The following is a 23,632-nucleotide window of genomic DNA, read 5'->3' as shown; positions in this document are numbered from 1 at the left end:
ATCGTCAACGATAGATAGTAAGGGGATGCAGAATACTTTATAAATCATTATTAAGAAAGTGGTTTTCATATAACTCAAACCTTTGTGAGCGGGAAACTTTGATACGGAAATAAAAAAAAAACCTAAACCGGCGATGAATATGCAAGTTATTGCATGACGTGCTGGCAACATCGTTGATGATCACGGACAATAAAACAGATGTAACGGATCACCGAACAATCGTTCAACTAAATGCAAAAATCATGAGAGTTGTTTATGCATAAAAACTCACGACATCGAAGACACGAGATACAAACTATGGCTGTTCCCCTACGCTCTTTGTACCCTCATCAGTGATTATGTTAAAGATTTTTGCCAGCGGACTGATCTGTGTGTTCATAGGTAAGTAAACATGACGCTGAGGTAAGAGCAAATTGACAACTAGCTACACATGAGAAATGTCGATATCACAAAGATTGTGTTTATGGAACTCGGTTGAATTTACATTTACCGTCAGGATAACTCTGAAGAAATAAATCGTGGAGGGAAAGAACATTAAGGTACTTGCTACCAAAGTACTTGTTATATCGCTATGAGCTAAGCCTTATTAGCTTGAAGCAATGCAGAATTTTGCGATCTTGTTAGAAAGTCTAGTCAGTCTTTTGGATCAATGTGAGAGAACCTTCTCGAAGACGATAGAGACCATTGTATCCGCTTTCGCTATTTCTCTTGTAAAATTACTACACATTGTGTTTCAATGTAATCTACAAAAAAATTAACTCATCGAATTGAAGATTTAAGTCGCTTGGTTTGTAGCCTGTTTCCATGTTTGCTAATTGTTATCATGTTCCTTTAGAGCAATATCAGTTATTGTTGTAATTGTATTTACTTGTAGTCTTAACGGCAGAAAGATGTTGTGGCTTGCAAATGGTTGGAAGTTGCACATTTCCAGTCTACATAGACAAGGCTCGACAATGTACAACGGCATTTATAACAGAACTGCAGACAGATCCATCAGTGGATTGCAAGTGAGTTAGGCTGAAAAATAATGCTCTTGGTTCTCTGTTTGGTCCAATATCTTGTTGTGAGATTCCGTATCATAAAATACTAGTTTATTTCCAAGACTGTCACTGTTAATAGGAATCGTTTCAGGCCACGATAACTAATTTTTATTCATATTTAAGCTGGCTAGTTTCCATTAAATCCCTATACGACTGCTGTGATCGCCAAAGTACAAATTCAGCGATTTTTGCGACTGATAGCTCTCACATGATCGCTACTATCGCCACGACCAGACAGTGGTTTTCATAAGATCACAGCGTCCGCTGAAAGTTTTTGGTAACGATTTTAGCAATCCCAGCAGTCATATGGAAACCAACCTTACTCCGGGGAAACATAATCAAGTATCAGACACATTTAAGTGCTATTGCCTAACTGATCGATGGGGCTGCATTGCATTTTTTGTTTGATGTTCAGGGAAAAATCAATTTTATTTATTCATTTCCCTTGTAATAAAATTCATCCTTGACATGCAGTGAATCAAGGTTTTCGCTAGGATTCTGTAAGTGGCCGTCCAGTAACAAACATGGGGCGAGACATTTTGCAAAATTGAAGCGTATTTGGTGCGATTTCCATGATTTTCAGCCGATAAAATTGACGTATCGATTGGACTTAATGATAATGCGTCGTTTACTTTGTCAAAAACCCAAAATACAATGAAACAGCCCATACTAAACGCACCTCCATGATTGTCGTTGATTACAACGTTTGACCAACGTTGATCTTTGGGGCCATCTTAGGGAAAGTGTTACGGATCGCCAAGGGTGTGCTCATCTGTGTCCACAATCGTCATTTATACATGTTAGTTGTGAAAACTCTCCTATATGTCCAGGCTTTCAAAACACGGTATGTGCTCGGTTAATTGCAAACGAATCAGCAGGATGGCTGTTTATAGCACACGTTATTATTATTATTTTTTTTGTTATCACTTTTAAGCCATGGTTATCCGTAAGGGTCATCTGGAACGATGTTTGGCTAGCAGTGTCCATGATGAGGTTGCTGCGCACGAATTGGATCAGCCTTGAAAGGGAAAAATGTCCGTTTTCCTAATTGTAGAGAAAACCAGGTGAATGGCGACTCACCAGGACCAAAAAATTAAAACTGCAATATAAAGTTGCTGCCAATGCGCCCCTCGGGCGAGTACAGTTTGTAAGCCCGACAATGTAATTCACTCTGCAGGAATTTTTTTTCTTCACTTTTTCTTTGCACGATTCTCTTTTTAGTCACCCTCCCTTGAAGGATTTTCTTTGTTTTTTCCTCACCCCTATCACTTTTCTAATAGTCCGTCTCTAATCCCGTAAAACTAAGTATTAACCATAAATATTTAGGAGTGGACCAGGAGGATGTGAACATAATACTTCCTTCAGGTTTCATTGGCATCAAAGCTCGCTAACCGTGGAAATATCAACCTGCAAAATAAGTTGGAATAATTCTGGAATTATACTTGCTAGTTAATGCTTCGTGTGTGCTTGTACTCTAATAGATATTGAATAATCGAATTTCTACTGTTCGTTTTTAGAGTTATTTATAGCAGGATGGTTGAATGCACGAAGGATTTTGTCAGAGAGTGTGTGAAGGATCACGGGGCAGAAAATGAAATAGAGGCATTTTTAAACGAGGCAGCCCAGCAACTTAAATCTGAAGACTTCTACTGTAATGATGGGTTGTTTTCCGCACCAGTTCTAACGGACGAAAAGAAGAAAGAGATCCCATGCAATGAAACGTTCTACAATGAATCTCGAGATTGTGGAGATACATTTCAAACAAAATTTAGGAGCAACAGAGCAGATGAAACACTTTGCAAGTATGTCCCGATTACATTCTTCCTAATGATAAAAGCTGGAAATATAGGCGTTAATTATGTGTGCACACAAACCCTGGCTGCACTTGGTCTAAACTCTGCTCAAGTCAACATATGAATTATCCATCTCGTGATCATTTATCGTTATAGGTAGTTATGATGTTTTACCGGCGCTGGCACTTTCACGCGCGGTTAGAAGTTTAATTTCACACATTTCTATATTAACCAAATGCTTTTCTTATTTTCCCTTTTTTGTTTTTCAATTTCAACAGAGAATTTGCGGACGCTAAGGTATGCTTGAAAAAAGCAGTAGACGTACATTGCCAATTTGATGAAGATGCCGCAGAAATTTTGCAGTCTGCATTTGATGACTACAATCCGTTCTGTAGTGTTTCCTTGGGTGAAGAAGGTAGGAGGTCTACGTCAGTTGTCAAACAGCGTACGAATAGAAAATAAACAGTTCACATCATGAGGCCGTCTGAAACATTAATACTATGCAATAAGGGACATGGTTAAAATTAATTTTCGTAATTAAAATAAAGATTATGTGAAGAAAGAAAACCTGAATCAGTATAAGGTAGTATTCTGACAATCCATATCGAAATTGAATGCTGAAAATAGAAGTAAAAGGGTCCGGCCCATTTCACTAACAAATGCTGTTACCGTTTCATTGAATTTTCATTACAACAAGGAGAGCCGAGTGAAGATGGTTACTCTATCCCAGATGGCCAGTCCAATGAGCAGGTACTTGATGCCATTGGTCGGTGTTCCGTGATCGCACAACTAAACAGAACCCGACAATGTATTACTCTTTTTGTAAGGAGTTTGCAGGCGAATCCACAAGGAAACTGCAGGTATGTGACTGCAAATCCTACAACTTACATGCTACAAAGTGACATAATTATCTTTTTTCAATACAAGTAAATCTTTTGTACAAAAATATATCTTAAAAGCCGGTTGCGTCTGCCATTTTGGTGGGAGGAAATTGGCCGGTAAGTCCTGACATTACGGATCAACCGGGATGAGTTTTGTTCAGAGAAAACATTTTCCGTTATTCTCCCATTGCAGTCCCAAAGAATCTTGGCCGGTGTACTAAATAGTCCTTTACCCGATTATATAACTCAAAACGAGCACAAGAGATGCCTTCCAGGGCCGTAGCTAACAACAGCCAACTCGACGCGCTTGCCTTAGTCACTTCGTTTTTGTTGTTATCATCAAATTACATTTTTTTTACCTTACAGCGTGAAATACGTCAACATGCAAGATTGTATAGTTTGCATGCTTCGTTCCTGTCTTGAGAAGTACGGCATCATCGCAGACGCCGATATTGAAGTACAAGTAGAACAATCTCTCAATCAAACACAACCTGAGGATTTCTACTGCCAAGGCTTGTTAGAGGCACCAAAAGTCTCTTCTTCGGACGATCATGAACATCTTGAGTGTGATCCAGGTTTCCACGAGGAAGAAGTAAAATGTTTGAAGGAGTTCGATGAAACGTTTCAAGCCAATGTCTCGGATCCAAGTCTTTGCAGGTTTTTATCTAAGTTATGAGTGTTTTGATTCGTCATTGCGCTGGATAAACATTCATTTACAATTCTTTGTAATTTGAAGACAAACTGTGTCTGGTATTTCAATCTACTCAATTGCAAGCAGTACTTTCTGTTTATTCAATAGAAAAGGTAAAAAATATGGTCACTCCTGATACTCTCATTTGAACAAAATTAAAATTTAAGAGCATTTTTACATGTCAAAATTTTAGTTATATTCGGGAGTTAGGAAAATTATAGCCTTTTCTACCTCAGTTATATTTTACAAAAGGAAAGTATAACATTTAGAACTAACTACAGCTAAGTAGTTTTTCTACTTGATTGTGAATTGTTTATTTGAATCAATTTAAATCAGTTATTTGCTTTGTAAACCACCTTTGTGTTTGGAAAAGTCATTGAACCATACAGAAGTTTAAATATTTTGAGTTTCTTTCCATTTTCTTGTAGCAAATTCACCGAGTCTAAGAGGTGCCTCAGAGATCTTATTACAACACGCTGTTCTAACGGGAGTAGAACGTCTTCCCTTGAGTTTGCTCTGGTGTTCGATGATTTCAATCCTTTCTGTCAAGGAAGCGTAGATCAGCAAGGTAACATTTTCATATTTATTCGCAGCATAAATACAAAACTGTAAACGGCAACAACAACAACTGAAAACGTGTACATAACTGAAAGTTATTTGCCAATTTGTGTGGTGTACTGTGTCTGAGTGTTAGCATTCAAGCAGAAAGGAAAGGTTTTTATTTCTACTAAGTAAGCGAATATGTTTAGAATCTAAACATTCCGCGTATTTTCCTTTTGCTCTTTGAACTTGACCATCGGCGAAATTTCCTCTGGCCCGTACTTGTGGATTCCCTTGGCGATAATTCTTCGGTTTTGTGGGCCTCGCTTTATGCACAGTTGGGCTAACAACAAAATGCCATCTTGACTGTACGCAGAGCCTTGGAATTCGAATCTTTCCACGTTCACGATTGTTGGAGATTAAGCATTAGAAACAGCTACAATTTAGCAAGGTCTAGACAGGGCGCTTATTCGTAGGCCTTTTTCCGCCCTGGTCTAGACGTTAACATTGAACAATTATTCGCCGATGGTGAAGTGAACATTGGTGAATATTCACCAATTTCACTGAGCCTGAGGTTAGTGATTGTTTTACGACAATTTTCAGAGCTGAACAAAGAGGACTACAGATTAACGGACTAAAACATAAAAACACAGATGCAATTGCATACACGTATGCCGCCGTAGTTTTAATAATAAGCTTACATGTACATCGATTGAGAATCAATTTTCTCATCGAGTTCGGCAGTGAGACAAACAAGCAAAACGCTACGAAAAATAAACTCATCCGGTACCTTTATTTTTTTTTTTATCGTTGTTGACTTCATTCACAGTTGTAATCATCTTCTGAAAAATGAGTAGCTTTAGATTTCGGTCAGTCGATCTGGCCTACTGGCGGTCAACGTAACCACTGCGTTTACGATTCTTTATAATTCCTTGAATATGCGTTCTTGAAAGGCTTTTTGGTCCAAGGGCGACAGTAGTCATTTTGAAATTTCCATCCTTTCAAATATCCTGGCCTTGGAGTGATGTCTTTCGAATAAATGAAACATTTATTCAGCAACTGTCCGCCATGTTTACTTGCCGAGATGGCAAAGGTAACCAGCTTAGTAACCAGGCCTCAAAAATGTTATATTCACCGCCTGACGTGGTGAATATAGCGTCATATAAGGAATCGCTCAACCAATCAGATTCCTGGAAACTCTTTGCTCAGCTCTGAAATTATCCTAATTCTGTTTATTAAGCAAATGCTAATTTTGTTTTTTTTTTTTAGATGATGCGTCCACCCCTTCCCCAGAAGAATTCAGCGATCCATGTTTAGCTGAATTTCCAGCAGCAAGTTTACTGAAATCAGCAGCAGCAACCTTATCCCAATCTCTCTGTTTATCATTTGTGATCATCGCATATTTTATTGTTACTCTCAGTGACTTGTTTCAAGAAGAAAAAGTTATTATTTAACAACATTTGACCGCATCCACTGGGAACAGTTTTTGAGGTTATCTTGAAGGTTGAAAGTTGAAGTTTGTAGTTAAAGTCACCGTCTGAACCATTTGTACGTCAGATAACATTAATTTATGTGGACGAGTGGTACACCACTTTAGTGCAGCTTGATAATCACTGTCTCATTAGACACAAGCACATTCGGTGAACCTCTTTTGCTAGTCTTGTTACGCTTCCATTCACTCTAACAACATATCTACAGTTCTATTTCACACAATTGTGTAAAAAAAAAAAAAAATTCGATTGGGTAGGTTGTCGATTGAGCCACTCCACGTATATTGAAAGTATTTATTGATTTTTACTCCTAATAACGAAACCATAAAAAGAAACAGCCACAGATAGTAGAAATGATTACATATCTGTCCAGTACTACTGGGTAATTATGAACAGTTATTATATGGCTCCGTTTTACCACGACTGGGAACTACAAAATTCACGAATTTGATTGGGTGAAATCGATATTGAAAGCGGTCTAGATTTTCCCATCTAGACCGGCATCTAGACCGATAATGTTTTGCAGTGAAAAAGTTCTAAAGTAAAATGCAAAATCATTGACTGTTTTCATCTAACAGTATTCATTTGTGAAAGTACCAAAAAGCCTGATGAGAAAAAAAAGTAAAGAGAGACGAGAAAACTTTGGCAGACGAGTAAACTTTCGGTCGTGTGTACGGACCTCACTGCGTTCGGTCCGTACTCACGACCTCAGTCAAAATTCTCCCATACAGACCTCCTGCTCAGTTAATAAGAGCTAAATAATTAATAAGCGAATTATAATTCATATATTACATAAGCCTTCCGCAGGTATATGCCTGATGCTCGATTATTTCCATCAAACAAAGCTTTCACGGCGCCCCTGCATGATAAGGATTTGATGAAATATTTTTTATTGCATCTACTATCACGGCGAGAGAGAACGGTAAAGCCTGCAAAAGGAATAGAAGCCTGATTAGTAGGTGATCGTAATGTTGTTGCTACTGATGGATACGCAGCTGTGACGGATTGTGGGTTGTTTCTTTCTTATAGACAGAGGGAGAGGGGACAACGAAGGGAGGTGGGTATTTCTTTCAGGGGAGGGGAGGGAAACGGGACACCACCCTATATCCGCAAGAATGAATGCGAGACTTGCAACGACACAACAGCATGATACAATCAGTTCGATCGCGATCTTCATGGATCTCTGACACAAAGTATTAAGTTCTCATTTGCGATAAGTAAAATCGCCTTCAATTCGACGAAAACCGGTTTACTGAAAAACAATAATAGCAAAGACATACCAGTAAGCCAAAGGGGGATCAGCTGAAGGGGTTCATAGGATAAAAAGAAACATTTACCTGGCAATAGGCAGTCCGGTGAGTTTTCAATCAGTTGAACATCTCCATGGTAACTATTTCTGAATGTATTCCAGATAACTTGCTCCCCTCCGGACGGCAATCACGTGACATAGTTTCGATGACATCGGACTCAAAACTCCTGTCCCAAAAATTTACCTCAGTGATTTTTCCGACAAATTCTTGCCCTGCAGCGAAACGTCTGGTAGATTCATCCAGGTATTGGCCAAGGATAAAGTCACCACTTCCTTCAATGAAATGACCTTTGTTTATATTAGGGATTCTGACAATGCGTTCTCCGTCGCAGTAAAAATTGGTTGTCCATTGCTTCTGGCCCACAATAGGCAAACATGATGCCACTGGCCGTCACTCACGTAGAGATCTGTTGCATTTCTAAAAATAACGAAGTTGTTCGTTCATCGTCAGATTTAAGTGAAAAGGTTTTGTCAGTCCATGGTGTTATAAGGCTAGTCCTGAAACTGATTGGTCAGCTTAGCCGTGAGGGGGATTGGCTGTACGACTCGAGTATAGTTTGTTAACATCGATTGGCTAGTTCTAGAGACTTTTCGATCAGTGTTTTATAAATCATTCTGTTTGAGGTATTGCTCATCTCTCAAATAAGTCATTTGGGTACGGTTGTTAATGAAATCTGTTAAGAGGCGTTTGTGTAGATTAGTTGTTGAAATATATAGTTCGTACTGATGTTTGAGCATTGAGCAATAAAGTTTCGCAATTCAGGCCATTCTGTGGTCTGTAAGTCAAAAATGTTTGCTAAACATTATTCACCTCGCTAAACATTATTGGTGAAATAACATTCAAAAAATGCACAAGGGGATTTCTCGGGGTTTACTCCCATATATAAAGCACGGCGATACTCGTCGTACCTTCAAGGATGGTTGTGGTACTTCTCAGAGTCTTCGGCTTCTAAAGGTCCAGGGCAGGAGCTTTTGCAATACCTTGTAGGGTATTGCTGGTTTTCAGTGTCACGCCATTCAAAATAGATCAAAATAAAAATCAAAACCGTTCAATAGATGAAGTCCAGAATCTGGGAAATGAAAGAAGGTAAATATGAAAAGTCTCTCGCCAAGATTCTGATCACAGCAACTTTTCTTATGCAAGATATGCGGAAAAGTATTTTACCCAAATTTATAGAGATTTGTATGGAGACGCCATGCTGGTGCCCATCCGTATGGGCACCAACATGGCGGCCGGAAACCAACAGAAACATCTGTCACTGAGTTTTGCTACAAAAGCGTGAATTTATCCCGCGAGGAACTCTAAAACATTAAAATAATACTTTTTCTAAGACATGAACTGTTCAGATAGCCAAATTTCCCGAAATAAATCACTATTTTAACCATCATGACTGCTCTTTAGGCCGTCATGTAATGCCGCGTCACGCAAAAGCTTAGAAATTCAAGCGTAGTGTATCACAAAACCGAGAACCCATTCGGAGCGAAAATTTTTATGAATATGAGTTTTCAACTGCTCTTATACATCATTAAAGTAAAATCTCAGGAACATCACTAGTTTTGTAGTTTGAATTTTAGTGAAGTCATGTGAAAATTAGCTATTGAGCCGAACAAATATTACAGGAGATGTGTTGTTGTAGAATTGGCACCTCTTAGGGGTGAAAAAATTCAAGCTACACCCACAAAACAAAATCTTGGTACCTCTTAGAGTTTATTTTCAAGATTTCGTACGAGCTCCCCCGTCCTTTTTATATGGTGTTCCGGGGGGGACTTTCAATTAGGTATAGTTAAATAAGGCAGAAGACCACTAAAGAAGTAATAATAAACAAACGTAAACTATCCTGGATAGCATACTGGAAAACTAGCATCTGGATTTATATGTCACGACCTTAACAACCTTCACCTTGCCTACAAAAAAAAAAAACGTTATTGTCAAACTGAATTTATGTTAGGTAACGCTACACAGTTTCAAAGGTACTAAACCATGATCATGCTAGAGACACGACAGTGAGGCGGAGGGAGGGGGGGGGGGGGGAGGAAACTCCACAATACATACCCTTTTGAGTGGTATACAAACTTTTTTAGGGGTTAGAATGCTTTGACACTTTTACAGCACAGTATCAAAATCTTTTCATGTATATTAACAAGTCGCAGAGTTCTTTCTGCATATTCGCTCTAAGGTAAAGTAAGGTTAGATCTCGCCCAAACAAAGGTTGGATTGTCAAGTAATCCTGTCGCTATTGGTCTACTCGTAAATTTCGATCAGTCTGTGGCCTGAAGCCACCACGACCATTGCTGTTCCCGTGTGTGGCACAGTAATTTAGCACCGTGTGTCCAAGGCGTGCAATGGTACACATTGGTACTCATTTGTTCTCCACATTGGAGAGAGGTACTTTGTGAACTGTAATAACGTGCCCTGACAAGGACAAAGCAACATCTTAGCCATAAAGGTCTGTGCCCACTACATGACTTGTTTCTTTTAACCTCCCCATTTCTCGAAATCCAGCTGGTCGCGGAAGCAACAATTTCGTTCCTGACATATTAAAACTGTTTTTGATTGAAAAAGAACAACTAAGTTCACGAAATGTGTCGTTTAGTTCTCTCTTTTTGTGAGACAAGTCCTTGACAGCCAAGTAAGAAAAACAAAAGTTAACAAATCGCATTTCATTATTGCCATCCAGATCTCATAATTTATTTCGAACTCTGTATCAAGATGGCGGCTTGTGACTAGAGAGAGGAAAAATGTATTGGAAGTATGAGAGTAAAAAGATGCAGAGTGAGAAGACCTAGCATGTTACGGCTCCTCGTCTAAAATCTACAGGGAGATATCTATCATGTCTCTTATGTAGCAAAAATAGAGTTCCTTCTTTCCTTTGATACCTTTATGCTGTTCTTCGACATGCAATGTTTTCACCCTAGATCCCACTGGTATAACATTAATTTTTTCAAGTCTTCCCATGACACCACTCTTCCTCTCTCTCTTCCATTCCCGTGATACATCGCAACGATAGCATGCTTGTCCAAGAGAGTGTCCCAGACATTTACTCCTCCTATTAGGCCACGCATTGATCTCTTGTCAATGTTTTTTCCAAGAACAAGTCTGCTACCTGCTGGTATAGCGATGCTAGTAGCATTTGGTATTTCACCACTACTTATAACGTTTCCATCCACCATTACGTCGAAACGACCGGTTGCATCTTCCCGAAGAGCGCATATAAAATGAGATCGAGTGTCCATGAATGGTTAATGTGGTATCCTAATAAAAGAAAAAACATACGTATATAATTTAGCCTTCTTTTGAAATATTTACTTTCAATTTTTCTTTTTTGAGGGGCTTAAAATTGATTGTTTTTCTTGTAAGAGCTTTTGATTGCTAAGGATACTATATAAATTAATATACCTATTAACCTCTGGACTGGCCTCGTAGTGGACAAGTCCTGTAGTTTCTTTGTAGTCAGTAGGGTAAGATCAAGCTCTTGTCGCATCGTTCACTTCACAATTATTTTCCATTCTTTCAGGAATTTTAAAGTTGAACGATTTGCATTTTAAGGTAACTGTACACTCAATGGCGCAGTCAGTGGGCGAGTAACCATGAATGCTCTTTATTGTGTGATTTGACAAAGCAAAACCTATAAATAGAGCAAATTATTTTAGACTTTTTTATTTTGTCGCTAATAAATGGGTTTTTTTGTACTGTTCTCTGGAGCTCTAGCAGCAGGAAAGATCAATCGTCTGTTATACATATAGAGGAAGAATAGCGCTGTAGTGTTTTTTTCGCTTTTCGTGTGTTTCTTTGGTATTAATTTTAAATTTATCGACAAGAGCCTTCTTCAGACAGCAACAAATGTGTCGTTAGCATCATTCAATTGGTTTGTTATTTAGCTTATATCATATTGCTTATTTGACGATTGCAAGTTATTCCAAGATCTTTAATCCTTTAATTGATACAGAAGGACAAATATAGGAAAGGTGGAAGTAGGGCTAATGTGGACCTGTAGTAATCTTAGTTCAAATGTTTTAAATATTAATAAATACAAAACAAAAGGATAAAATGTAAAATTGTAAAATCTATATTTGCTACGAAGATATACATAAATAAGTCAAATCGAAGAATTAAAGATAAAGAAAACGAAAACTTTCTCTAGTAAAATGGCAATCCCCTTGTTTAGTGGCTACCATGCCAGCTTCCTAAAAAACAGACATTTGGTTTGAGTACCTCTTTAAAGTAACTGAGGCGTCAGAAGCGTCACAAAGCGCGTTCAGAAAGTTCCAGATGACTACTCGGCCTCTATAGCTTAATGAGTTCCTCCCAACTTCAGATTCTACACGTCTTAATCATGTATCTGTTTTGAAGTCGATTCCGTATTTATCATGAACTTTAAAGTTGTGTTCGTATTTGAAGCCAATATGAGAATCTGAGTTCCACCGGTAACTTATAAGGGCAAAAAACAATCAGCCACCTTGAGATATTATTCTAAAGTTTTCTAACAGAACCGGAATTCAACGCTCCCGACCATTGTAAGACATAAGGATCCGTCAAGTACAAAGTAATAGGTCGCTTCGAACTTCAAAACTAACTTCTTAACAAGAGGCTTCCTGCTAGCGACAAAGAATGTAATTAACTCTATTTTCTTACCTTCCATGACAAATTCAACCCGTTTGGTTTTAGCACACTGATTGCTTTCATTAGTGTTAACCATACAAGGAAACAAAGCAAAGCGAAAAACTCTAAGGTTGCCCGTGACGACATCATAACGAAGAAAGCCTGATATGCACCATAATTTTATGTATTTGTTCGCAGTTTGAGTTGTTCGAGTTAAAATGTTTGCGAAACCTGCTTGATAAAAGATATAAATCTATAGGCGTTTTGCATTTTCACAATTAGTGTTACAAATCACTCATTTGAATACTTAATTTTATCACCAATAAAATATGTTCTGGCGTTCTTCAACCAAGCTTTGCTCGATTTACCGGCTTACCGGCTTTGATAATAATGAAAAAGGTGTTTTGATTTTGGTATTGTCGATGACAGTTCTCCTAAAATCATCGCCAACAAAGCCTACTGTACATGTTTTGACAGAAATCACTTGTTTTAGGCTGAAAAACAGACCTCAAGTTGTTAAATTTTTTGTAGCTTCGAAATCTTGCAGGTGTCAACAAGGATTCCTCGGCTAATGAAAACCATTAACAATAAATATTATTGCATTTTGAGTGCAGCCGTTTACTCGGTACTTATTTACATTGATTCTATTCCTTTTCACCTTTTACTCATAAAGCCGAAATAACATTATTGTGAAGTAGTCTAGAGTATTGCGCCTCAGCCAATAAAACTGCGAGAAAAATAGCACTACTTTTCCTTCAAAATTGGTTCAAGTGTAGAAAATATATCTTTATTGCCCCGTGAAAGGAAATAATTGTGCTTCGGGCGCAGCGGATTTCAAAAGGAAGAAATGACACATTAAAAGCGACAAGAGCTATATTCGATATCGCTCGTGTGTCTCGAATTTCGTTTGCGTTACGTTCGTACTCAAGATAATCGCATCGTATATGCTCACGCTTTTACCAATCGTTAGCCTCACGTTAGTTCCTCTCAGAGTACGTTCGAGAAAATGACGCAACTAGAATTCTACTCTATTGATATAACACACAAGGGATATTAATTTTTGTCCAAAGAGCGGAAAATACCCGATTTGTGATCTCATCTCCTATACGCCTCAAAGAAAATAGTTATTATAAATATTCCTCAAACTCATTTTCCCCAACGCTGTCGACTTCAGATATTAAGATGCTACAATGTATCTAAGGCGTTTTATCTCCTCCACTTTAACTACTTTTCAGTGATTAGACACATTAAATTAGACACGTTATTAGTTTTAGCATCTTGCTTTTTGTTCCCTCAGTTAGGAAAGCAGGGCTAACTACTCTAACATCCAAACATGTCTTATTTAATCTTAGTCAAATCGGGAGAAAGAGAGGAAGGGAGGGATGTGAAGGGGGTGGGGGCTTTTGAGATTTCAACCAACTTTGAAAGCTTGTAAAATTTAAAGCGACGAATCCTAAATTTGGTACTTTTTGCCCTGTTTCCGAGTCCATTTGAGGCATCGTGTCATATATTTGAAGAAATGTAAAACTGATATATTGCCTGCTGTTAGAGAAGGAGACATTAGCCGCTATTGTTCATGTCTGAGCTATGTTAAGAAATTAAACAAAATGACATCGAAAGCAAATTAACAGGAGATAAACACTTAGAGTACATTCTATTAATATGAAAAACAAACACATTAACAGCACTTTACCAAACTGCTGATCAAATGATGCAGCTGATAGGCAAAATATTTCCGCAGAAAATGGACATCATGGTTGTAGACTGGAAAATAGTTGATATTAAGTCCTTATTAACCGAGAGTGAGGTCTACAAACACAAGCCATATAATAAAGTTGATATACTGACTCAACTGTTAGCTTTTCGTGAAAGATGTCAACAACAAAACAGTGGATAAAGAACACGAAAAGTTCATTCACGTTAGCTTGGCAAACAAATACTTTAATCACTCAGAGTTTCGTGATCTTAATGACGTGGCTAACACGAAAAACCCATTAGCAAGGGATGTGATTGTAGATCGAAAAATAGGTTCATAAACTCAGCTGCTCGTCTTAAACAAATTAGTCAAGAAACGGCGCCTAGTCAGTTTGTCCTTGTGACAAACAAACACATTAACCACGCAAAACTCCCACACCGCCGATGATCGAGTAAGGCAGCTGATATGCTGAGGCCGTGCAAAACTGAAAACTGTGTTGATTATAGATTAAAATAGGTAATATACTAGCTGTTCGTCTTAAACAAACTGGATCACTCTAAGCCCATCATCGATTTTAGGCCAACCAGTAAACACGTCTTAATCACGAAAATCTTCCTTATTCGTGACCAAACGAGGCAGTGACGTGCCAAAACCATGCACAAACTGTCATGATTGTGGAATGAAAAACAGTCCATTAAAACACAGCTGTTCATTTAAAACAAATTCAAGAATGATGATATAGATAAAGAATCACTTAAGAGTCTCGCCAGTCATCTACACTATGCAAGAACATTCAAAATATAATAAACTTATTATGCTTTCCACGTGGGTTCAACCACAAACGTTTGGTGGTTATGTGCGTGCGGGTCGTTCCTTGAAACCCGTTCCCCGGCTCAAAGACAATGCATACTCTCTGGTTCCACGCATCACTATATATCTAAATAGAAAACTGAATTATTCGTTAGCATGTCATAAAGAGTCTTCTTGTTTGTTTGAAACAATGACTAATCTGGTGTTATCATTAATTGTAGAAGCTTTTGTTTATTCAGGATGAGTTTAACACGGAATCAAGTATGGAGAAGTGACCTACCCTGAGAAAATAAACTTGACAAACAAATTTAATGAAGAATTGATGACTTAATTCCATTGGACAAGACCACATGTAAACAAATCAATCTAGCGTTTAACACGGATCACTCCTCAACACGGGGCTCAGTCAGGTTTCAACAGCGAGACTGAGTAAGTACTCGGAAAACGTCGCTCTGCTCTTTGCTCTTTTTCGCTTTGACTCTATATTTAATTCTCTTTCTCCTTTGTCCTACGTTTAGCCGTCTATCAAGGTGCTACGTGCTTTAACTAAGTTTCCTAAAGGTAAGCGATTTTGATATTTAACCAACAAGTCATGTGCTAAACGTTTTTGGTTAACAGATGCAAAGTGGGCACAAATGCTAGACTGCTGTAAATGTTGTGGAAAGACACAGTAAGAGAACACTCCACAAATGTCTTTTGTCCACTTCAAGGAAACAAATTAACTGATTCCTTAGGTGTGCAGAGATTCAGAAATGTCCCTGACTAATCAAGGATATATACTTGGGGTGGCTCACAACCGACTCCAGTATTTTTTCAGTGCTACTTCTTCGAAAAATCAATTAATTCTGATTTTCAGTTGACGCCCGCTCGAGAAATTGACACCACAATAGAATCAAAGTGGCTATGAGCCCCTCAACTTGGAAAATGGATCGTCTGTAAACAGTAACAATTTTGATGCCACTGACTTGAGATTTTAATCTGTAGGTTAAGTTAAAGTTAAAGCCCACTGGCATTGTTAAGAAATAGTGCAAAACGCAACGGCAAGAGAATACACCAGGAGATGTCACGCTGTTGAAAACATTCATGAAGTTATCGGTCCGAGAGACCGAGTTATCCTCGTCCGAGAGACCGAGGCAATTATAAAGAAAGTACCGCTTCTTGTCCAATCACCAAAGCAAGTAACAATTCTTATTTTCATTCCTCTCATTTTTTTTTCGCTCTTTATTCTTCCAGCCAGTGTCAGGGATTTTTTTTCTCTCTCTTTGTTACCTTTTCTCATATTAGAAATTAAAAAAAACAAAACAAAAATGCGTTCAGCGTAGAGTCACTTTATCACAAAGACAACACCACGTCTCGTCCGCTCAAGAAAGTTAAGCCCTGTTCGGTGGGGTTCGTACTTGGATGGATGACCGAATACGAATACCCCGTGTTGCAGTAACTTCTTTTTTTCTTCTTTTTTTTTCCCTTCCCTTTCCAAGGCGATATTAAAGACTGCAAAACTCCCTGCCTTGTGTAATGTCTTTTCTTCTATTCAACTATTTGTTCCTCATTTCGCCATGTCCGAGTTTATGGGTATCTATTTACAATATCATGTAAATAAACAGCGGAACACGTCGTGCGCATTGTCCTCAATTCTCTTGACCGTTGATCGTCTAAAACACTTAATCACGGCTTGACTCATTGGAAAATTCATACAGCTCGTCAATTTTGTTTCAATGTCTCCTTTTTCGGCAATCGAGCATGGTTAAACTTGTATGAGAGGGCACCATCGGGAAATGAACTATTTATATAATCACAGGCAGCTGCTATTTACAAAAACGATTGTGCGAAAATTTACTCAATGTAGAGCATTTCTGCGGTAAGACATTGAGTACTTGAGTCAGAAATTTAAAGAATAACTAGCTTGATACGGTGCAAGCGACTGTAAAACGGCCTTAAACGGCGGATGTTTGATACCCGTGGTGGAACACTTATATGAAAAGGTCGGAGCTCGGGTACAAATCAAGGATTCTGGTCTCACTTAGGGTGTTGACGACGAAAGGTCACCATTTTTAGCTGTCAAAGCATCCTTTAGGGCGCACTCGAAGAGATAATAGTTAAAAGAAACGCTCTCATTTAATTTGTGTTTTTAGGCTTGATTTCCGCTGATCTCTCGAGTACGCGAGTCGGGTCTGCAAGTGGGCGGGGGATCCTTTCTTGAACGCTGGCTAGTAATCGAACCTATTCCGTTTTAAGTGGTATCTTTTAGGGGTCTAATAATGCTCGAGCGACTCCCATATTAGTCTCCTTTAGGAGTTAAATTCAGTTTTTCTGACAAGCATCCCTGACCTTTCATATGGGAGTACCCCCCGTGTTTCAAATGTCTAACAGGAAATGAAGGAGTGAAGGAGTGATGGAGTGAAATCGCTTCACCACTACAACTTGGAAAATAATATTTTCCAATTTTAAAACGAGTCGTTTGATCCTCATTTTTTAGTCTCGAATTGTAGTCAGCATACTAAAATGCAATTTCTCTCAAAGTTCCAAAAAATGTGAGAGAGGATAGAGAAAACGCTTTTACTCGAGAGGAATCACACTTATCATGACCTTGAAGCTTGACGGCTCCACTTACTTGATCTTTGAGAAGCTAATTAATGAACTAATTCCGAATAATTCTTATTCCGAATACCCGTGTTACTTCAATTCTGCACGTTCAACTCTTTATTGTTTCGAAACCTTTCCGATGAAAATATTCAATTTAAACACCTATCCTTTCCAAGTTTCTGAATTCTAGGAGTTTTTCAGGAGAGCCGAATAAAAGCAGCTATTCTTCATGACATAACTTTTCTTGATATGCCTTCATTGAAAAGAAAAGTTGCAAACATCTCAAATATTCATTAAATTTTCCTTTAAGCTGTGAAACCGTGCGCTGGATCCGGAGCAGGACTGGATTCGGGAAACAAAGGTTTTGAAAACGTGACTCCGATCTCAAACACCCCAGGAGTCAAATATCACCCATTGAAATTTGTTACAAAATTTTCTAAAATATCTTCCACAAAGAAGTGAATTACAAACTCAGTGGTAATGTGATCTTCACCGTAAATTGTTTTATTAATTGTAGATCAAACGCAAAATGGAAGTGAGGGTTACCTTGTGCTTTCTGCTGATTTTCCTGACCTACTCACAAACGCAAGCAGGTTAGTTATTTTTCTAGCTACAGACAGTACTTTCAATCATCTCATGTACTCTGAACATTTATATTATTAGTAGTTGTTTTACTTGCTCCGCAAAATTACAGTAAATGTGTTGGGAAAATGGAGAATGTTTAACAACTCATGGAAAATTGGAGTTCTGAAGTATTTATGAATTAAAAACTAACGTTATTAAATTAAAGAATTTACAGATCAAATCTGAGGGAAATCGCTTCGCTAGAAAAGTAACAATCAAGGTGTTCTTTTTTCCATACATTTTTCAGTAAAACCAAGTCGCAAAAAAAAAATGTAGAGATAATCCTATAATGACCTGAATTGGAAGATCAAGTGATAATGTTCATGATTGCGTTCTCCTTTCTCCGAGCAAAAATACTTTATATATAGTTAATATCAACAGTATGACTTTACATTACTCCTTAGCGTTATGGATAAAGGCAAATGGTTTGCCGGTGTGTTTTAGCGCCAGAAATAACCAGTATGGCACGTTTAACACTCCACTGTGTGGTAAAGTAGCCGCCGTGAAACTGGTTCATCTGTATGGTTACGTGACCTGTCACAAATACAACGCAGACAACTGGTCTTTCTGGGGCTGTGGTCACGGCGCGAAAGATCTCGTTGACGTCGTGGTAACACGGTCAAATAATCAGATGATCTTGCCCGCCAATCAGTTCATCGGGAACAGAGCCGGAAGGTGGTCTAAACTTCCCGGATATAACTCGTTTTCACCTGAGATTGTCCTGTCGTTCTTCTCCAGTCCCCTTTCCCTGTCAGCGCAGACCCAGTTACGCCTGTGGTACGGTGAGGATTTGGTGAGTCACACCGAGGGCGACAATGATGGACGCGTCTGCACTGATGTCTACGTTCTTTATGTTTGAGAATCCCTAACCATACGTCCCTTTTAATCTAAAGGCAGAATTTCTGACACCGTTATTCATTGTTATTCTCGTTAAAGCTACTTAAGGGATGAATGAAATGTAACAACGCTCGGTTTTTAAATTTGTTGCTATACCTAGCTAAAATCTATACCTAGAGATAATCTAGCTAAAATCTATATCTAGGGAAAATCTGAATTTCATTGTAGTTTGTTTGGGTTAATTGCTGCATTCATTGATTGTATGGCAAAACTCAGATCACAAAAGAGTAACTCGCATAAACAAAAGTAAACTTAGAACATAAATTACAAGTGTTGTTTGTTGTTGTCGTCATTGAGCTTGTGAGTGAAGAAAAGTATCATGAAATCAGCCAATGTTAAGAGTTCGTTGCCTGTATATCATCCCCATATATTATCTTCATATATACATGAATAAGGGATAAATACCGGATTCATTTTAGTTCGTGGAAAATTACACGAATAAAAAATGAGGGAATCAAATAACTTTTAGAAAAAAGAATGTGATTTTATTAGAACTGTACTTCATAAGATTTGTTCGCTTACTAACAACAGAAGTCCTATGATAACTGCTCGATACGAACCTTTGTAAATTCCCAAAAGTGATTTAAAGCATTAAAAATTTCTCGTCAAAACAGCAATTAGTAATCAAGCAGCCAGCTGACAAAAAGATATAGGATATCCCACGGCGGCACGAAGGTATGAATTTCTTTTTTCCGAGTGGTAAAAACAATATTCTACGAGCGAGTGCAGCAAAAGTGTGTAAAATATTGGTTTAGCACACGATAATAAAATTCATATTGTCGGGCTACCGTGCAGTTTTAACAAATGGTAAACGCCATAGCGCACACTATTGAGTTATGGATGCGCGCGGGTGGATGCCAAGCACCAAATAACAGCAAGAAACGCACGAGGCAATAGCGACTCTAGCTTCTTGAGTGCTTAGCAAACCTCCCAAGTGCATCCATAACTCAATCGTGTACAGCTCTGGCGTTTACCTTTTGTTTCATAACATAACATTGACACATTGGAGCGAAAGAAGTCCTTTGATTGAGCTACATCACAATAGCACACACGTTAGCGGTGTAGACCCATGGGCAAATAGTAGACGATGAATTAACCAATCAAGGTGCACGTTGTGCTTTAGTTATGTTATAATTATTTTTAGTAGAATTCTACTAGTACACTAATGCAAATGCTGTAATCTGATTGGCTGAGCCATTGAACCGTTATTTGAAGTAAATTTTAGTAAGAATTCTACTAAAACAATTAGATTATTCGCTCTCGATTTCTATGAGGTGATAGTTGATTCGGCCTTCGGCCTCATCAACTATCACCTCATAGAAATCGAGAGCGAGTAATCTAATTGTTAAATAGTGTATCGACAAGCTGTCTGTTCGCAGAAACCTGGCCCCTGTTGTTCGAAAGACGATTAAAATAACTCGAGGTTAGCGGTCATTCCGCAATTAAATTTCTTATTCCCGGGATAATTAATCGGGGTGTAAAATAGTGTTCCTGAAAACAGATATAATCTTTGATTAGCTATCCTTTGATTAAACTCGGATTGAGCCTGTAAAACCGGTTTGTGGTGGGAGAAAATTTTGTAGCACTAAGGGAGGGAGGGGATAATTATGACTGCAACCACAAAATTCTTGTTGTTGAATAAAAGGAAAAAGAACGACTAAGAAGAACGAACTAGATTTGTTTTTTATAAGAACCAATAAAAATGCTTAAATTAAATTTAGAGTTGTGGTAAAAAATCCGTGCAAGATGAGCTCACTGAATCATGCATCAGCCGGAAAATCAGTGAGCTCTTAAAAACGCTTACCAGTCTAACTTTCAGCCTTATATACTTCTTTGTAATTTAGAAATTTAGAATAGCCTCTATTCGTGTGGGCTAATAAAGTAGTTTGGCTAGGAGAAAATACTTGAAAAGAGGAAAGCAATAAACTAACGAACGGAGATTGATTAAGCTTATCTTAATTCTGCCGAATGAGATAAGCAACTTTTTGAAGAACAAGCACGGTCAACAGTAAACGAAACTTTCACAATATTTTGCCCATAAAATCCTCGCCTTTATCAAGCCAAAAAAGTCTTTAATTCCACCACTGATCTTTCCTTTTACATTACAGCGGCTAGTAAGCGACGATTTCTACCTCTGAGAGCGGAAATGTTGAAATTTCTTGCTTCGCCCCCGTTGTGTAAAAAAGTTGCGGATCGCCGAACAGTGATCCGTCCGCGTCCGTCTTGTGAAAAACCGCGGGAAAAAGTCGTCAGGTAGCCCAAATTGCTCTTCTTCTCTCACCGGGCCCGGCATTAAAGCAAAATCAACAAACTGTAAGTCCGCCATTCTGATTTATAAAATAACTGAGCCACTACGCACTCTCTCATTGGTCGATACGCGTGTTTAGATGAGAGTATGTAAACACGGTTGTCACGTTTTAGATTTCCTGCGTTGTTTTGAGAATTATTTTATAAAAGCTATAGAGCACTTTTTCCGGGTTTACATAGCCTCATCTAAACACTCGGGGGTTGGGAGAATTCTCGAAAGTTATGCAAACCCTCGACTACGTCTCGGGTTTACATAGCTGTCTCTGAAACCTCCTCGTGTTTAGATGAGGCTATGTAAACACGGAAAAAGTGTTCTATTGCTTAACTGTTTGTCTGCTTTTTCATCTGATTAGCGAGTTAATCCACCTCGCTAGGTGTGTTAAATTCAACCCTTAGTTTAATTCTTGGATACTGCTAATCGAGCTGCGTGGAACAGAATTTAATCGAAGGACAAATTTATTCCGTCGATTAGGACGTTTTAATCGTGGTTTAGCGTTAACTGGCTTTCGAACAACTCGGCCCTGGATGATAAAGTGGGAAATGAAGTCAATATCCTTACTAGTGACGATATGAAAAATACGCCACTCGAGTCCCGGATGTGGTTTCGTATGAATTTCTCGAGTGATGTATTTTCCAGTAAAACACACGTCTCTATATAATAGTAAAATATTTATATGTCAGCACAGCGACATCGACGAGACATTACGTGCAAAAGCGTTGCAACTGGCCCTACCAAGGAACTTTTCACAGCGAAGACTTCGTTTTGTATATCATAAAATTATGGACATATTTTCGTTAAGGGTGAAATGTGGTATTTGCTGATTCATAGCATTTATGACAAGGATAAGAAGCTTCTCATGGTTATTAGCACATCGAATGTCGCTAGACGTTAAAACGTTATATTCCAACATGAAGAATTGTTATATTTTGCACAGTTAGTAAAGAAAGGCAATAAAAAAAAACGAGGGGAAAATCGCGTTGCTGAAATGACGTACAAACACACTCATCGCACAGAACTTTTAAGTTTAAAGTTTTAAGTTTATGCTTACAAGCATTTTTTCAGGGTTAGGTTTTTAGAGTTAGGGTTTTTATCAAATGAACCAATGACGTCCAGACTCCTGATAGATAGCGTAACCAAGTTTGCAAGTCACATGAAAGATCTTATACTTGAACTGCGGAGAAAGATATCTAGACATCAAGGATCATCGCAGTTATTATACCATGATCATTGATGCCTTCATATAACCAAAGTTACTTGGTAAAAAGAGTGCTTTGTTCAACTTCTATAATCAAAAAAAAAATGTTTCACAATTAATGGAAGATATTGGCTGTTCCTCGATCTTTAATAGTTTTAGAAAAGCATGTTCAAACAGAAGATAAATCACCAATTAGCCTTTACTTGGTCAATGTGACAAACTAGCAAAATCGAAATAAGACAAGGAACAGATCTAAAGCAAGAAAGAACATCTTAAGTTACATGAGCTAGGTTAAGTTGGAATTTATTTTGAAATAAGAAATACAATACTTTGTTTCTGGTATTTACTCAGCTCTGCGTCCTAACACAGTGGAGACGAGTTATAGACACAAAATCAGGACTCACGATCAACGGTTGAACTGAGTGCTTGCTCAGTAGCACATGGCTAAATCTGGAAAGCTAAGAACAGCTAACATTACTCAGTCTTCCCAGCAGCAACAACTTAGCTCATGCAAACTATAGTACTATTAAAGTAGAAATGACTTAACTAATTTAAATCTTATATTTCAAAATGGAATTGAAGTATTTTAGCTTTTGGTAGCTTTTTGTTATATTCTATGGTGGAATTTGCAATTGGTAGACGTGTTGATCTACATTCACAAACAAGGGAAAGGCTTTAGACAACGTGCAGCTGAATTCCAACAAAACATCAAACCTTGGAAGATGACATCCTGGACGACAAATTAATAGCATTTATTGAATCATTAAAACCAAAGACACTGCCAACTGTGCGAAAATGGATTAAATTAACAGGCTAGTGCAAGTGTTGGTTGAACATGTCTGGTTCAAATAGTTTCCTCTGAAAAATAATATCTTTAAGTTGACAATCGGAATTTCAGTGTTAAAAGAAGCGATCAAGCAAGCAAATTGGACACATTTTTAATTTTGATTTGAAGAGATGTTGAGAAGAGTTAAGTTAACACAGCCTGCTTTCATGTTTAATCTACTTTTAATAAGAAGATACGTGCTTTTTTAAAAGTTGTCAAAAAAACTTTAAAATTTTGACAGTTAGATTTAACGCTCGTGTAATTACGAACATTGCTTCGTTTCTCGGAGGGGCAAGCCCCTTCTTTATTTCATATACCTATACACCGTTTACTAATCATAATTAAATCT

The 23,632-nt window shown here is 38.0% G+C and overlaps 2 protein-coding genes and 1 pseudogene across 3 annotated transcripts; 2 read left to right on the top strand and 1 right to left on the bottom strand.

The window, feature by feature from the left end:
* The first annotated feature begins 211 nt into the window (after positions 1–211).
* LOC110065621 (uncharacterized) lies at positions 212–6,492 on the top strand. Its single transcript, XM_020772775.2, has 8 exons — positions 212–381; positions 875–1,007; positions 2,558–2,842; positions 3,112–3,248; positions 3,531–3,693; positions 4,081–4,371; positions 4,834–4,973; positions 6,215–6,492. Exons 1-8 carry the CDS (start codon positions 339–341, stop codon positions 6,397–6,399), a joined length of 1,377 nt encoding a protein of 458 aa, XP_020628434.2. The 5' UTR covers positions 212–338; the 3' UTR covers positions 6,400–6,492.
* A 419-nt stretch (positions 6,493–6,911) lies between these two features.
* Positions 6,912–14,184, bottom strand: LOC149096696 (uncharacterized; annotated as a pseudogene). The gene is made up of 5 exons (XR_016204502.1): positions 14,038–14,184; positions 10,656–10,997; positions 9,645–9,649; positions 7,716–8,137; positions 6,912–7,430 (listed from the first exon to the last, which is right to left on the bottom strand). The product of XR_016204502.1 is annotated as an uncharacterized LOC149096696 (transcript).
* A 986-nt stretch (positions 14,185–15,170) lies between these two features.
* On the top strand, positions 15,171–19,224 carry LOC110065604 (uncharacterized). Its single transcript, XM_020772754.2, has 4 exons — positions 15,171–15,279; positions 15,369–15,411; positions 17,951–18,026; positions 18,462–19,224. Exons 3-4 carry the CDS (start codon positions 17,963–17,965, stop codon positions 18,914–18,916), a joined length of 519 nt encoding a protein of 172 aa, XP_020628413.1. The 5' UTR covers positions 15,171–15,279; positions 15,369–15,411; positions 17,951–17,962; the 3' UTR covers positions 18,917–19,224.
* The last annotated feature ends 4,408 nt before the right edge of the window (positions 19,225–23,632 follow it).

The sequence above is a fragment of the Orbicella faveolata genome, unplaced genomic scaffold (assembly GCF_042242905.1).
Source record: "Orbicella faveolata isolate gen_17 unplaced genomic scaffold, um_ofav_v1 contig_48, whole genome shotgun sequence".
NCBI lineage: Eukaryota > Metazoa > Cnidaria > Anthozoa > Scleractinia > Merulinidae > Orbicella > Orbicella faveolata.
The sequence above is the reverse complement of the archived record's forward strand: the minus strand, read 5'-3'. Positions and strand labels throughout refer to the sequence as shown.